This window comes from Ceratina calcarata, unplaced genomic scaffold, assembly GCF_001652005.2.
Source record: "Ceratina calcarata isolate Rehan_Ccalc_2016 unplaced genomic scaffold, ASM165200v1 scaffold27, whole genome shotgun sequence".
Classification (NCBI taxonomy): domain Eukaryota; kingdom Metazoa; phylum Arthropoda; class Insecta; order Hymenoptera; family Apidae; genus Ceratina; species Ceratina calcarata.
Window position 1 is genome coordinate 367,032 of NW_017149195.1, and position 14,073 is coordinate 381,104.

Here is a 14,073-nt window from a genome sequence, read left to right on the forward strand (position 1 = left end):
TAAATGAATAATTTTATTTTCATCTACTCCTTATTAATAAATTATTATTAAGATATCTAACTTTTGGATCTTATAGAACTGATAAAAAAAAAATAATTAATTCGTACAATCGGATATACATTTTATTGGTCCAGCTGTTCAACTACATAGAACTATTTATAAAACTTTTACAAAATGCTCAACGCTTCGTAACGGGAGACTTCGCACGTTTCTTTCCATTCCTCATTCTTCCTTTTCCCTTCTCCATTTCAAAAGTAAAGAAAATTACGATCTTCGTAAATGTCTGTGTTATTATAACAAGCTTTCACAAGAATCAAGTTATTACATTTTACTTACGTGTACGTGTGTGAATGTCTGTATGCGTGTAATTTACGTGTGTACAATATGTTACCAGAGAATTTCTTGAAATACATAGAGATCTATAAAGAGAGCCACAGGGAAGTTTCGCCGACGTCGACTTCCTTCCCACCTCGAAGTCTATCATGATTGTGCAAGTACTTCTGCTAAAGTTTAGCAGCTCCTCCGTTGTGAAACTTTCGTCCCAGAATCTATAGTCCTCACCGATATAATCTTTCTTTACTTAGGAGTTGAACCGATAAAAGATACAAGTACATAAAATACAGATTTTTTTCTTGAAAAATGTCCGCGACATATACAGGTCCTTTTTTTCACAGTAATACGATATTATATTATAATCACTGTTATAAAACGATTATTTCGTATAAGACAAGAAATCGTTCGCTTGAGGAAAAATTTTTTTTTTAATTATACATATAGTACATTCATGTGTCGCCTGTAATGATTCCTCTTATCATTTCAACTCCTCGATTCAATTCAACGTTACTTTTCTATCCAAGTTCGTGTTGCAGCTTCGCTTTCTAAGCGTAGATTATTCATTATACGATAGTTACGAACGGAAACGGTTAGACGAATAGAAAATCGAAGAAACCTGATCTAAGTTCTTGGAGTATTCGTAAATACGAGGTATAAAACTCGATTTATATTTCGCATCGCGTGTACGAGATTGTTCATCGACTAATAATATGGATTTGAAATTGGGAGAATGATAAAGTTTCGAAAAGAGACTGTCGAGTAGAAAGCTACGTAGAAAAATCATTGCAAGTTAATTAGAGAGGAACCATCGTACAAAACAGTGTATTGAACGTTGTTATAAAGTGTTTTTGAATTTCGTTTCCTAGCAACTTATGTTTCATACGTTTACGGTCGTGGTAGCGTCGAAGATTAATCCTACTAGTGTGAGTTTCCTTGGTTCGTGTAATTGATCACCACACTTGGATATTATACACTTACGATTGATCGTTCACGAAGATACAAGTGAATTGAAGAATTATTATGCGATTAACATTCTATAAAAATTGGCAGTATACAAACAATCCACCACAGAGAGAATATAACGAATAGGGATCGTCGAAACGAATGATACATTGATCCTTTGTAAAATTTCGTATAACGCTGGTTCAACTAGGCGAAACTTCGTACATTAAAAACTATGTTAATACCTTCTAAAATTGTTGATTTCTTATATCGTTGATACTTATTAATTACCTGCTTATCATTTTAATAAGGGTATCACGTCGACTATATTTTTCAAGAAGCTTTCCTTCATCCATCGGTCGTCTCTTGTATGATAATCGACGTTTCATAATCTTTCAAACTCGATTTCATCCTAAGAATTCCGGAAACGCAAACAGCACAACATCAAGTCTTTTAGAATTATAATAAACTTCCAACGAAAGGGTTTTAACAATGATATCTTTTTGATATTCTGTGTAATCGTTACACTCTCTTGAATGCCCAAAATATTTGCCTTATTACACGTAGAGCAACGTCCAATCGACTATCGAGAGTTTTCCGACAATGATTCAGTCGTGTGGAGCAACATTAAAAAGCGGGAGCACGATAAACTTTTGAGTATTTTCTCACAACTATCCATGTTGCCTAGCGGTTTAAACAAAAGATGGTTGCATGATACTCGCGTAAACCTAAAATACTTAATATTCAGGTACTAATCATTTTATCGTTCGGTGACTTGTAATTGCTCTATCGAAGTCTTCAAGATGACTTTCTTCTCTCTTTATTAAAAACTAGTAGGAATTGAGTGTTCGAATCTTTGACTGGCGTTGTGATATGATTACTAGACAAAGTTCAATATTCTTCGTAAAAATATCGGTAAAAATTTTAAATCATTTACAAATAGATACAATGCTTTATTTTAATTACGTAAAAACGAATCGAATATTTGCAATGAAGAGCACCAGCCGAAGATTTAATATTGACTTAATGTGACTCGAATCGTGGATTTTCGAATAAGAACTTCAGCTGCGATTTCTATCAGAATTCCGCTAGAAAAAGTTTCGGTCAACTATTACGTGTAGTAGAGAATTGTTGCGAGCTGTACAATTTTTCAAGCATTTTTTTTTAAATCTATTCTCGTGTTCCCTAAGAAAGGGAGCGACGGTCGTCTCTAATAGAGGCAATAATTGAGCTCTCGGGTGTATTACGCACAAGTTACAGAAGGTACAGACTCACGATGCCGTACTTTTGATTCGTCAAATCGTTAATAATTAATATTGTTACGCGTACATTTAATTTTTCCTAAATTGTACTTACTTTCCATGTTTCTACGTAATGTATATTAAAATCGTAAGCAAAGTCTCTAACGATTCGTGCAACGATCCTGGAGTCCAGCTCCATCATCTATTATGTATAGAAATCACTTCTCTCTGGAAATCCTCTTTCCCTGCTGTTCGAACTGTTTCGCTTTTTAAATGTCTAAGTGTACTCTTGTGAACACACACGGGAGAAAAGTACCCATCTAGTTCGAATCCAATAGTACAGATAAACTATGCATCATTCGAAAACACTCTTCTATTATTTGAAAATGGTAAGGAATAGAAATGAAGAATAAACTATAGAAATATTTCTTCAAACAACAACACCAACACAACAAATCAGTAATAGAAAACAATTTATGTACATAGAAAACATGTTTAAATACCATAAAACGTGGTACAAATATATGGGTACTTTTCTCACAGTAACACCGTAACTAAGAATCTATTAACACGAATATTTCTTAACTCACTTTGATGGTTCAATTATAGATCGGATAGACTATGAATACGTATATAAATTCCATTCATATACGTCCTAATATCATTGCCGCCATCAACGGGTGAGGAACATAAAGCCTCCTCGCGGCGTATCAACATTTCAAGATTCATTTTCTGAACAATACTACGTAACTCATTTGATTTCGCTTGTGCTTTTGATTTCATATTTCACGTCCATCCAGGTAATCAATCAGGCGCTCGTTTATAGATTTTTAATAGCGAATATTAAAGAGCCACTCGGGTTTATTTTCCAACCGTTGGATTTTCAATGGAATGGGAAGCTCTGGGTTGAACGAATCGCTGTGCAAACAACTCCGCTCCTCTCTTTACATTAACCGACTATTCCAAGTCTTATTCCATTATTATCTCCAACCATTCATTACTTATTTTCTGTCATTCGTTACACGCTTGTGGTAATCTGCTCGATCACGGTAACGTCTCGATGCCGCCTCGGTCTGCTCCTGTACGAATCCTGGTGACTCAGTCCCTCGGGCACGCTCTTGCTGGGTCTTAATGGTGCCCCGTAAAACTGCGGCTGGCAATAATGTTCAGCATGGATCCTTTCCGCTTCGCGCTCGCGATGATGGTTCATGTCGATGTCGAGAGGCACATGCAACGACTGGGACTTAGGTAGCCTCGGCCTTGGTGGAGGCGGACAGGCACACGGAGGTGACATCGGCACGTTTGGAAGGTGCGAGCCGTGGAGGAGAGGCGAGGCCGGCTGACGACCCCAGCCTACCAGGAAGAGTAGTGCCGCACCGCACAAGGAACTTAACGTGCACGCGTAGTAACCGACCCTCGAGCTGTTCTCGTTCATGTAACCTTCAACCAATTATTTTATTTGCATTACATGTTAGAAATATCAAGCGACATCATTGTATAATGTAATCAAACGAAGCACTGAATTCATCGTATAAAAATTGTCCAATAAAAAAAACTGTTTGTTCGGGAATTAATAGGATTAAATTGTCGAGCGGTTTAAATGTGTAATTACCAGTAAGAGGAACTCCAAGTAGAATAGGTAACGCCTCCGCGGCTTGTACCAGCGCCCAGGATCGTGCGAACAGTTTCGCTCTCAGCCTTTCCAGGGCCAGCATCTTTAAGGAGTAAAGGGCGCCGCCAAGGGATGCACCGTATAAACCGGAAGCTAGGATCAGGCCGTGATAGCCTTGTACGCTGCCCAATGCTATTTGCGCGATAGCTAAAAATATTCAGATCCTTTTATTATTCTTCAGTACTCATACATCGATCTCACATTTTTACAGATATGCATATGCAATATAATGAGATTAACGAATCCTGTGAGAAATCACGAATCGTGACCAGTTGCCTATCGTTTCAAAACTGTGAGTATTAGCCAGTGAAAGATTTAATAGCGAGCGAAACCGATGGCGGCAGAAAGTTTCAAGGATTCATTCATGTTTCAGTGAAGTGAATAGCCGCAGAGCGTATCGAACCATGGTTTATTTCGTAATCCTCTTACCGATGCAACGGGCATTAGCCATGGCCGGAAATAAAGCAACGAAAGGTAGTTCCGTCTAACTAAAACCGGATCGCTCGATATCGCGATACTTCGTTCGTAATTGATGGGTCGAGTATTGATATCATCCTCTGCTGCTAAGCTCTTTCTCCTTCGATTAGATGATCAAAACCGTTCCTGCTTTTTCACGACCGTGTTACCAACGCAATTTATTGAATCAATACGCTTGATATGTAGAAGAGATATGTAAATTAAACAATTTATTGTTGACTACTATTCTCACACATAAAGCTGCTTTCCTTTAAAAACTTTTTATTCAACAAAAATGTTGTATTACTCTTTTCTGTATTTCTTCTAAAAAATCAGCTCGGAAGGGATGAAAATCATATCCCAAGGGATGGAACGCGCGACATATTTTCTTCTTTAGTAAATCGCAAATTCTTTTCGGTGAACAGTTTGTCCGACGCGGGTGAACATCAACTCTGGCAACGAAACTCGATCCAACGGCGCAACGCGACGGGATAAGCCGCTTTTTAGGGGCTGCATCTTCTCTTGGTCTCGTTTGTACATACATTTAGCTCTCGCTTGTCAGTTCGTGCACCTACTTTCTCTCGTTGAAAAAGAGACATTTATTCCAGGCCCACATGTATCTATATATCTCGAGCAGTCTCTGTTAACAGCGAGTTACGTTCCTAAAAGTCTTTCTACCATATTTAACTTTCCATGGAAATAATTCAAACATTAAATGAATTCAAATTAACTCAACTCTCGTAATTAACTTTCAATTTGAATCAGTAATGACAAATATGCAAATGTTACAATATAACATTGTAAATGTACAACCTTTAGCTGAACCGAAATCAGTTATACGAAAATCATTTAAAAAAGTCTCTAATCAATTGTTGCCACTCGAAAATGGGATTCGCACACTTTCGCCAAACGAATAGGTTAACATTTAATTATGATAGAAAGTAGATAAAGAAGAACGGGAAAGCGACGCGTGTTTGAGCTGTTAATTAGATCTGTCAAATGTCCAGGGCGAGCGGCCACTCCGTGGGGAATATTATACGCAAATTTGCATTGAACGTTAATTGCAAACGATCTGTTTAATGTACCGAGGGAATATATTTCTGCGATCACTATGAAATCTGCGCGCGCGAGCCGAATATATTAAAACGTTGCCTCATTCCGCTAATTACGCGTTAAGCGTCCCATTTATATTTATAGAAAACGTACACGCTTCCTTCAAATATAAACAGTTGACCGAAGGATTATTAAAAATATTTTGAGTAGAACGTTCATTGCGTTTCCCTAATTGCGCGAATACATTTCGGAGTATCTCCGTCGAGGCACCAAAATTACGACGCCGTAACTATAAAGAATTTTAGTACTGTTAGCAACGGTCTTTATTAAAGCGACCCTCAATCCGAGCCATAGTCGCTTGTCCTTTATTTTTATAGCGAGCATGCGTTTTCTGAGGAGCACAATGTTTTTTTATTGAGCTACTACTACTTTCGTTCAACTGTTTCTTGAAATATTTAAAGAAGTACTTGACGCAAAGAGATCGAGATAATTTAAATATAAAAATTAAAAACGAAGCGAATTCACGTTCTCTGTTCGCTTGCATAAAGATGTGGAACTTATTAAATAGAGAAATCAACCGAGTGACTTCGATCTACTTTCAACCCCTTCGTCGCGCCAGGTCAATCAGAACTTCTGATCGAAGACTGAAAGAAATATTTCTCCTTCTGGACCGGAAACCTTCGAGAGCAGCTTGATTAGTTTCTCTCCGATAACCAATAACGAAATCTCCTCGAGTCAGTCTACGGTACGCCGCGTTTTAAACGCGCTTCCTCTATCCTGAGCAACCCCATTAACGACAGCGGCCTCTTCCCCTCTATTTCAAATGATATTCGTTAAAACGAAGACGGGGATAAAAAGAAGGTGGAAGATATGAACAAAAATAGATAGAGATAGATAGAGACAGTACAAACAGGTAGAGAGAGGCTCTCCGTACCCGTCGAAGCATCGAGGGGGTGGCTTCGTGACAGAATGGAAAATACTTTGTGTCGGGAACTCGAACCGAGGGTAAGCAGACTGAATGAGGGGTAAAGACGTGTATGCGGCTGACACTCGAAGAGCACCGGCCGCTTCAAAAGGGTGATACACTGGAAAGGGGTGAGAGCCTACCCTGAAACTGAATGAGGGCTATACGTTTAGAAATCTCCGGACGACGAACCTTCTGTTCCGAGGCACAGCACCCACTGTGACCGTGGTTACCGTGGGCAAGCTCATTCCTAAACCTACTAGCTTAGCTCCTTCACGTACAGACTAAAATCTTTCTACGCTTATTACATAATTGTTGAGTTTTTTATCTTCCTGTGCATTTGAAAAATTCTTTTACATGTTTAAGTTATTTACAAGAGCAATTGTTCTTTGTACTTGAAAATTCTCCTAAATTGAGTTGACTCTCTATTTCATAAGGGAATTGCATGATTCAGCGTATTCGGAACGAATTTCTGTAACAAGTTTCCGGAGGTAACGAAACGTTTCGGCCTGTGAACCTTTTCGCAAAGCAGCGTAACGTGGATGTATACTGACCAACTCCGAGGAGCGCCGCCTGGCAGAGATATTGCCTGGACACGAGGCACTGGGCAGAGGGTCTGACCGTAACGACCCCCCAAGCTGCGCAGCCGAGAGCCGCTGCCAAGCCCAAGCAAGTTTGCAAAAGCACCACGGCACTGGCCTCCAAACCGTCTTTGTGGCCCTGCACAGCCTGAAAACCGGCGCGTTTCATTAGCAGATTGCCGCAACCCGGGTAAGGTTGAAAAGAGGATCGGATAAGTGGATGGAGGAAGATGGGCTGATTGGTCAGATCGATATCCGGTTGCAAAAGATGCTTGACGGACAGATTGGTACTTATGGCTCTGAATGAGGTTTTTTGTTTCATCAACCGCTCTGCTCCGAGTTTTCTTTCATTCGAGTTATTCGATCATTATAAAGTCTACGCATTTTATAACAGGATCTATAATAATATCGTACGAAATTCAAGGAGTCTTTCACATTCTTCGCTTTGTAGTAATACAAAAATTCTTCAGTCAATTGTGATAGCGCGATATTGCTCGAATAAAAAATCAAATAATTAGAGTAAGGGTGCACTCACGATGTAAAAAGCTGGGGTGTAGAGGCCAAAGCCAGCAGCACCGGCTGCCAGCATCAGCATCCTGACGGGTCGGCTTCCTAGAGGACTGAGATCCAACCAAGGCTGCCTGGACGGCTTACTCGGGGTCTTCTTCTCTTTCAGCTTGCCGCCGGTACGAAGTTGATTCTTCGCGTGTAACATAGCACGCCGTTGAGGATGATAGAAGGATGCGCTTCTGTAAAACAATCCCAGGAAGAAGGCCAACGAGAGGGCTCCGGTTACCGATTGCATCCCACGCTCCCAGCCTAAGTTCCTAAGGAAGGAACAACATCCTCGTTACAAGGGAATCGCCCATTTATCGATTTACACTGGTTACAAAGGATACTTATGCAATACCCTTATTAACAAGGTCACGTACCATTGTGTAGCATCTAATGTGATAAAAGATAGATACTTTTTTAATGTATATTATAATAATTTGTTAGATGGTCCCTTATTTTTGTTCATGTTATAAAATTTATAATTGCACTATAAAGGAGTTATAGCAACTTTGTAGATCACTTCATCACTGAAGCACTGTAATCTGTACTTTAATTAATTCATCACAAACTAAATTAATATTATAATCGCATTTTAATAACGAAGCGGCTATGTGATTTCGCGTATTGAAAAGGCAAATATAAAGCATTATTTGACAGTAACCTCGAGATATCACGGAAAACGTGTATTCACCGACCCGTAGAATTACAAACGGTCCACCTACGAAGTTTAATGCCAACCGAAAATGGAACAAAAGCGCGGCAGGATTCAGCCTGCTACGAGTTTCGAGTTTACTGGCTCCGGTTGCGACGAAATGTAACGTTATGAAGTTTGCGGCCGCTTTGAGCTAACGACGAAACAGGAAAGCTGAGCAACTTTCGGGAATCCGTCGCCTTCGCGTGCAATTTCGTATTTTCTTAACGAGCAGATTGCGTCGACCATTCATTGGTCAAAAGTAGAAGCTAAACAATAACACATTCTCCCTTTCTTCGCTTTCCAATTGCAAAAGTTGAAATGCCCAATTGTGTAGTAGGATACATAATTATTCTATGTTACTGTATGTAGATTCGTCTGACAGAGTTAATTTACTTGTTGATTGAAACAGGTAAATGCTCCCTTTCGGGGGTAACTACAGGGCCAGCTACGTATACGTATAAGACCTTTACGGAACTCCATACGAGAGCATTGTGTCGGATCGGATAGAACAGATACGGACCGTGTCTGAGTAGATATAGGATTATTCTCCTCTGCTGTCGGTACGTTACCGCTTTCTACTTGCGCATGTTGACCCCCTCTGTTTGCCCATGTATACAACTGTAGCCGTCCTGTTTAACTGGCCAAATTCTGGAGTTATCATCTCTAGAAAGCTGTATTGAACTTCAAACAGGACTATTTATTCACGTTAATTAATCAGACTTCTGGTAAACGAGTACTGATCACTATTTATTGGATGACTGCTGTTCCGCCTTTGATCTTTTTTTATTATTTATTCTTGAAGAAATTGTCTAAATTCAAGATACTAAGTACAAGTTCAGATACATCTCTTTTTTATTAAAAAACTGATTAACCTCGATTACTTCAATTTCTCTCTAAGAAATACTGTCGTTCCGTGACGCGAGAAACGCGTTCAAGGTACAAGACGCGTCAGGGGCGAACAATAACTGTCTCTGTTGAAACTCAGAGTTCTCTCATCGGGCGGTGTTTACGGCGTCCCGACGCGTTTCATCGAGAATCAAGCCCTATTCGGGCTGCTATGCGTGTTGCTCTACTCCTTGCGAAGGTATGGTCTTGCGTTACAAGAGTAATAAATAACAGGTGACGGTAGTTCTACGATCGACTAAAACAGGTTCAGTCATTTCGCGTTAAAATTACGCTTATACTACTCACGCAGGAGGTACAAGGAACTAATAAGACTGATTCATATTAGACGATAAATAATGTTTATAATAAGACTGCTAGGAATTATTATTTAGAGTAATCATTCTAAAAATTGTATTTCAATTTTACAAAATATCAGTCAGCACAAATACACTCAACAAAGTATGAAATGACATGCTGAGTATCATTAATTTCATTCTCACTTTAATTGGAAACGATCTTGTATCCAGTTTAGTGAATAGGAATAGTCACACTGAATGGGATAAAGCTGGATTATTTGTCTGATCAAATTCAATCTTATTCCACTTGACAAGCTATCAGGCGAGGGTATTCTATTTGGCCACCTAGATATGCATCTATTCTACTTACTGGGCTCGACGTACTATGGTTATACTACTGACCGTGTCCGATCTGATACCCAACTGCTCTACTTGCTGATCATACGCATCCCGTATATCCTGTTTTCCTATGTTAGCTTGTTAGCTATGATACATGCAGCCTATGTGTTTGCAATTATTGTAAATCATCGTTATGAACAACCGAGGAAAATTTAAATACGCGTACATAAACCATTTTATGTGATAACTATAGTTCAATAAATTGAACATTCATTCAAAATAAATCGTAAATATATAAATCTGGTTTTTTATTGTTTTTTATGCTACGTATATTATTCTGGAAGATACACCGTATTTTTAATTTGTTTTCCAGACTGGTTCATAAAGGGAGATAAAATCTACTTTATATAGGATTAGTTGGGAGAGCTTAACACGTTTTCTTGCATTTTCGGTTTATCCTGATTCGTGAATTACAGATGCAATGACAGAATTTTATGACAGTACAAAATATTAGAATACAAGAGATTGAAATGTCTGTAAGCTTTAAATGTAGTCTATTTGCTAACGGTACTTCACCGAATTTAATACGAAGTTATCCCACTCGTCTGGCCATATACAATTCTGTTCTACTTGTCCTAATACGCCTATTCTACTCGTCCGCTTTCACGTGATCCTATTTCGCTTGCTCAAACACGAACCCGCTCTACTTTCTTACACAAGTGTCCCCCATTCGCTATTTTGCCGACGAGTTTTCTTTATTTAATCTTCAATCAGATTCCCGATTCTAGTATTTTTAAACAAAACTTGTTCGAAGCAAATCTTATTACATTTGAAAATCGAACTTTTGTACATGAAGGCATCTCTCATCGGTTCCGCAGCAGCGGTCGATGGTTGATTGATGGACCGTCTAGCGGCAGTTGATTGATAGCGAGAGGCGTCGCGTCACTGCCTCTGTATCGTTTTGGTAACTTCTGGCTGGTTTCAGACGCGATACGCCGGCTAATGCTCTTTTTTCCCTCTCGCTGGCGGTTGGCCGACGCAGATAGAGGCCGGAGACAGATTTATCGGACGTGTAGAAAAAAATCGCGTTGCTTCGGTCACATTCCAAGCTCGGTAAAATCCAACGCGGAAACTTTTGCCTAGTTTCAGTCGGGCACAATGTATTTGGTTCACAGATATCGCATACCGGAGTTTCTCGCGTGAATTTCTGTGTTGGCGACGTTTCGTTGGGATTTTAGAGGTTGCGTGAGGATTACTGTGGATGTGTATGTTTCTTTTTATTTTTATCAAGCTGTAAATCCGCGGCAGAATGAAATGCATCTAATTTTTGCACACAGTGGATTCTCCCTCGTCTCGTATTCCAGATCACGTTATAACGTTATACTTCAGAAACGTTATTTGGTAAAAGGTTTCATGATTAAGGAACTGTTTACAGTGGATTTTTCGTATCGGCTGGCAAACGTATTCCTCGTTTTAGTATCTCCTTGAACACGACGTATTACGAAATTAGATATGCAACGCGAGCACGAACGAAACGAACGCACGCGTTTGTTCTGTTTAGGAAATTGGAGGAAACGAGATTGTATCATTCACATTTAGCCCGGTACGCCGGTTTCCGCTAATTGAACGAACTCTTAACCCCGGAACTTGTCAGAATATTTAGGAAACTGCACGAAATTGCATCGTTAACAGAACTTTATTCCGCTAACTTTTCCTTGAATTTTCGCGTTGCAAAGAAAACTATTTTAATAATCCCTTTGACTCGAGCATTTCCATAAGTCCTATGAATACTTCTTATTTATAACCTTTTAAAAATTCTTTATCATTAACCTCAGCGCTTAACAGCTTAGTACATTTATTCATCCCTTAATATTTTAAAAACTTAATACATTTCATTCATTCCTTTAATTGCAGCATTTCAATAATTATAAATAATTTTTATACGTTATAAATATTTCTTCACTTTTAATATAGTATCAACTTTGTGTCTATATTTTTTCCAGAGAAAGGAACGCTGCCTGACGTAGCCGCATTGCAGAGGATTCGTTTGCGAACGATGAATCACCTGCCTGTAGTCGCGAAAAGCATTGGTATGCTGGCTATGAATCTTGGCCGACGCGACGATTAGGCCGCGTTAACGATGCAACAAGTCATTTATTTGAGAATATCGTTTAGGATATTCGCATCCTTGACGTTTCATTCTCTGAGTGCAGGCTCGTCAGTTAATAGAACCCGAACACTTCGATCACTCGAGTTTCCATTTGTATTCCATTGAAATGTGGAGAGGCGAAGTCACTCAAACTGATCTTGTCTGCGTGCCTTGTTCACCTTCTCATAATGCCACTTTATCTGACTAGATTCTTTAACTTAATGCACAGTGGAATTATTCAGAGGATAGTTAAAAAGACATTTTCCACCTTCAGCAAACCTTCTTAAATGAACTCGTCTACTTAATCAGATTCCGGTGACTTTTTGCCGTGACTCAGCTCGAGATTTAATTATGAGCACTGTCTCCATCGAATCTACGGCCTCCCGTCGTTTAATTAAAAGCATTCTTCGCGGAACCGTACCTCCGCCTGTCCTCGTCGTCTAATATTCGCAATTAACGATATTAGAAATCATTTTAATCGTTCAACAGGTATTGTTCCCACGTTTTAAATTTCGTAACGTTGAAAACCATTAACAAGGATTTATCGTTTTAGCAAAAAGAGGGAAACAATATATTGCAACGGAAACGGGCGTGCAATTATTTCATTCGTGGCAATTTACGCTGGATATTGTCGATACTTAACATTCCACTGATTTCCGTTTTTTCTCTATCGACACGGTAGTATCGATAAAAACAGATATATGTTGTCGATACAAAAACAGTATGCTGTCGATAAAACACTCCAACTACTCGTATCATTGGATAAAAACAAATTTACTTGTTTGATTGTGCGAGAGAGTGATAAAAATTGTAACAGAAAATAAATACCTTTGTAGTCGGTATCTATAGGAATTTCTATCGGTCAATGAAATTTTATATTGTTTCAAGATCACTATCGATGTAGAATAATTTTATTAACTATTTGAACAGATGAAAATTGATTTTCAAATGCAAAGAGTCGACATCACTTGTAACAATTGTTTCTATAATGGATTGGAGAACTAAGGGAAAGAAATAACCGATAACTTACACGAGAGCTTCCCTGTAGAAGACGCTGAAGAGTACTATCCCGACTCCCACACCGGCTTGCATGACCATCTCGACGAACTCTCGCCGTTTCTTGAAGTAATGGCCAAGCATCAGGCCGGCAGTTTCTCTCACGAGGCCGGCACCGGTACCCAGCACCAACCCGTAGCTGTTACATTTTGCAAACGGTCAATCGTTTCACCGTGTTCCAGTATATACTGAAAATAGCCTGACAACTCGACTAGACGAAAGGGACTACAGAGTTTACACGAGGGACTCGAGCTAAGAGTAAAGTTTCAGTCATGGGATTTTGTAAGAAATCGGCTTTTCGCGCTGGTCTTTATTGATAATGGATAGTTACGAGTATTTGTATAGAAGAAATTATAATCTGGTGTATCAGACTTCACTTATTTAAATGCTGTCATCTAGCAATAAATGTTGGATCAAAAAATGAACAAAATATGAGAAAATTTAAGTTACTGGATGTCCTCAGCTATTTTTGTTTCTTGTGATATTTTATGCGAAGGTTTTAAGGGTGAAAGCAAAGTTATTGGTTATTGATTAAAGTACAGCATAACGAAAAATAGCTTGGGGTAAACTATTATCTGCGAGAAGAATAGTTTTTGAAGATGCCTTCATGGAATTATTAATCCCTTGTGATAATCCCCTGTGTTGCGAAGTCTGTGAAAGTTCAAAGAGCTAGAACCGCGCGATATTTAAAAGTTAAAGCAAAGACGATCTAATAAAGAAAGGGAACGGAAATCCGAAGATTAAATTTTTTCGAGAATTAAACCCGTGGAAAGTTTTTAATTAAATATGCTCAGGATGAAACTTCGTAAAAGTTGCAGATGAAGCCGGAAGGTTAAATGGGCGGAATGGATAAAATT

The 14,073-nt window shown here is 38.9% G+C and overlaps 1 protein-coding gene across 3 annotated transcripts in view; it reads right to left on the reverse strand.

Annotated features, from left to right (window-relative positions):
- Positions 1-96: 96 nt before the first annotated feature.
- LOC108623480 (monocarboxylate transporter 10) overlaps positions 97-14,073 on the reverse strand; it is a 68,490-nt gene continuing 54,513 nt past the window's right edge. For all 3 annotated transcript variants that reach the window (XM_018022021.2, XM_026812349.1, XM_026812350.1), the window contains 5 exons: positions 13,191-13,355; positions 7,778-8,069; positions 7,216-7,390; positions 4,129-4,335; positions 97-3,956 (listed from right to left, as the gene is read on the reverse strand). In XM_018022021.2, the coding sequence (XP_017877510.1) occupies positions 3,535-3,956; positions 4,129-4,335; positions 7,216-7,390; positions 7,778-8,069; positions 13,191-13,355 (1,261 nt within the window). In that variant the 3' untranslated portion in view covers positions 97-3,534. The remainder of the gene's footprint in view (positions 3,957-4,128; positions 4,336-7,215; positions 7,391-7,777; positions 8,070-13,190; positions 13,356-14,073) is intronic.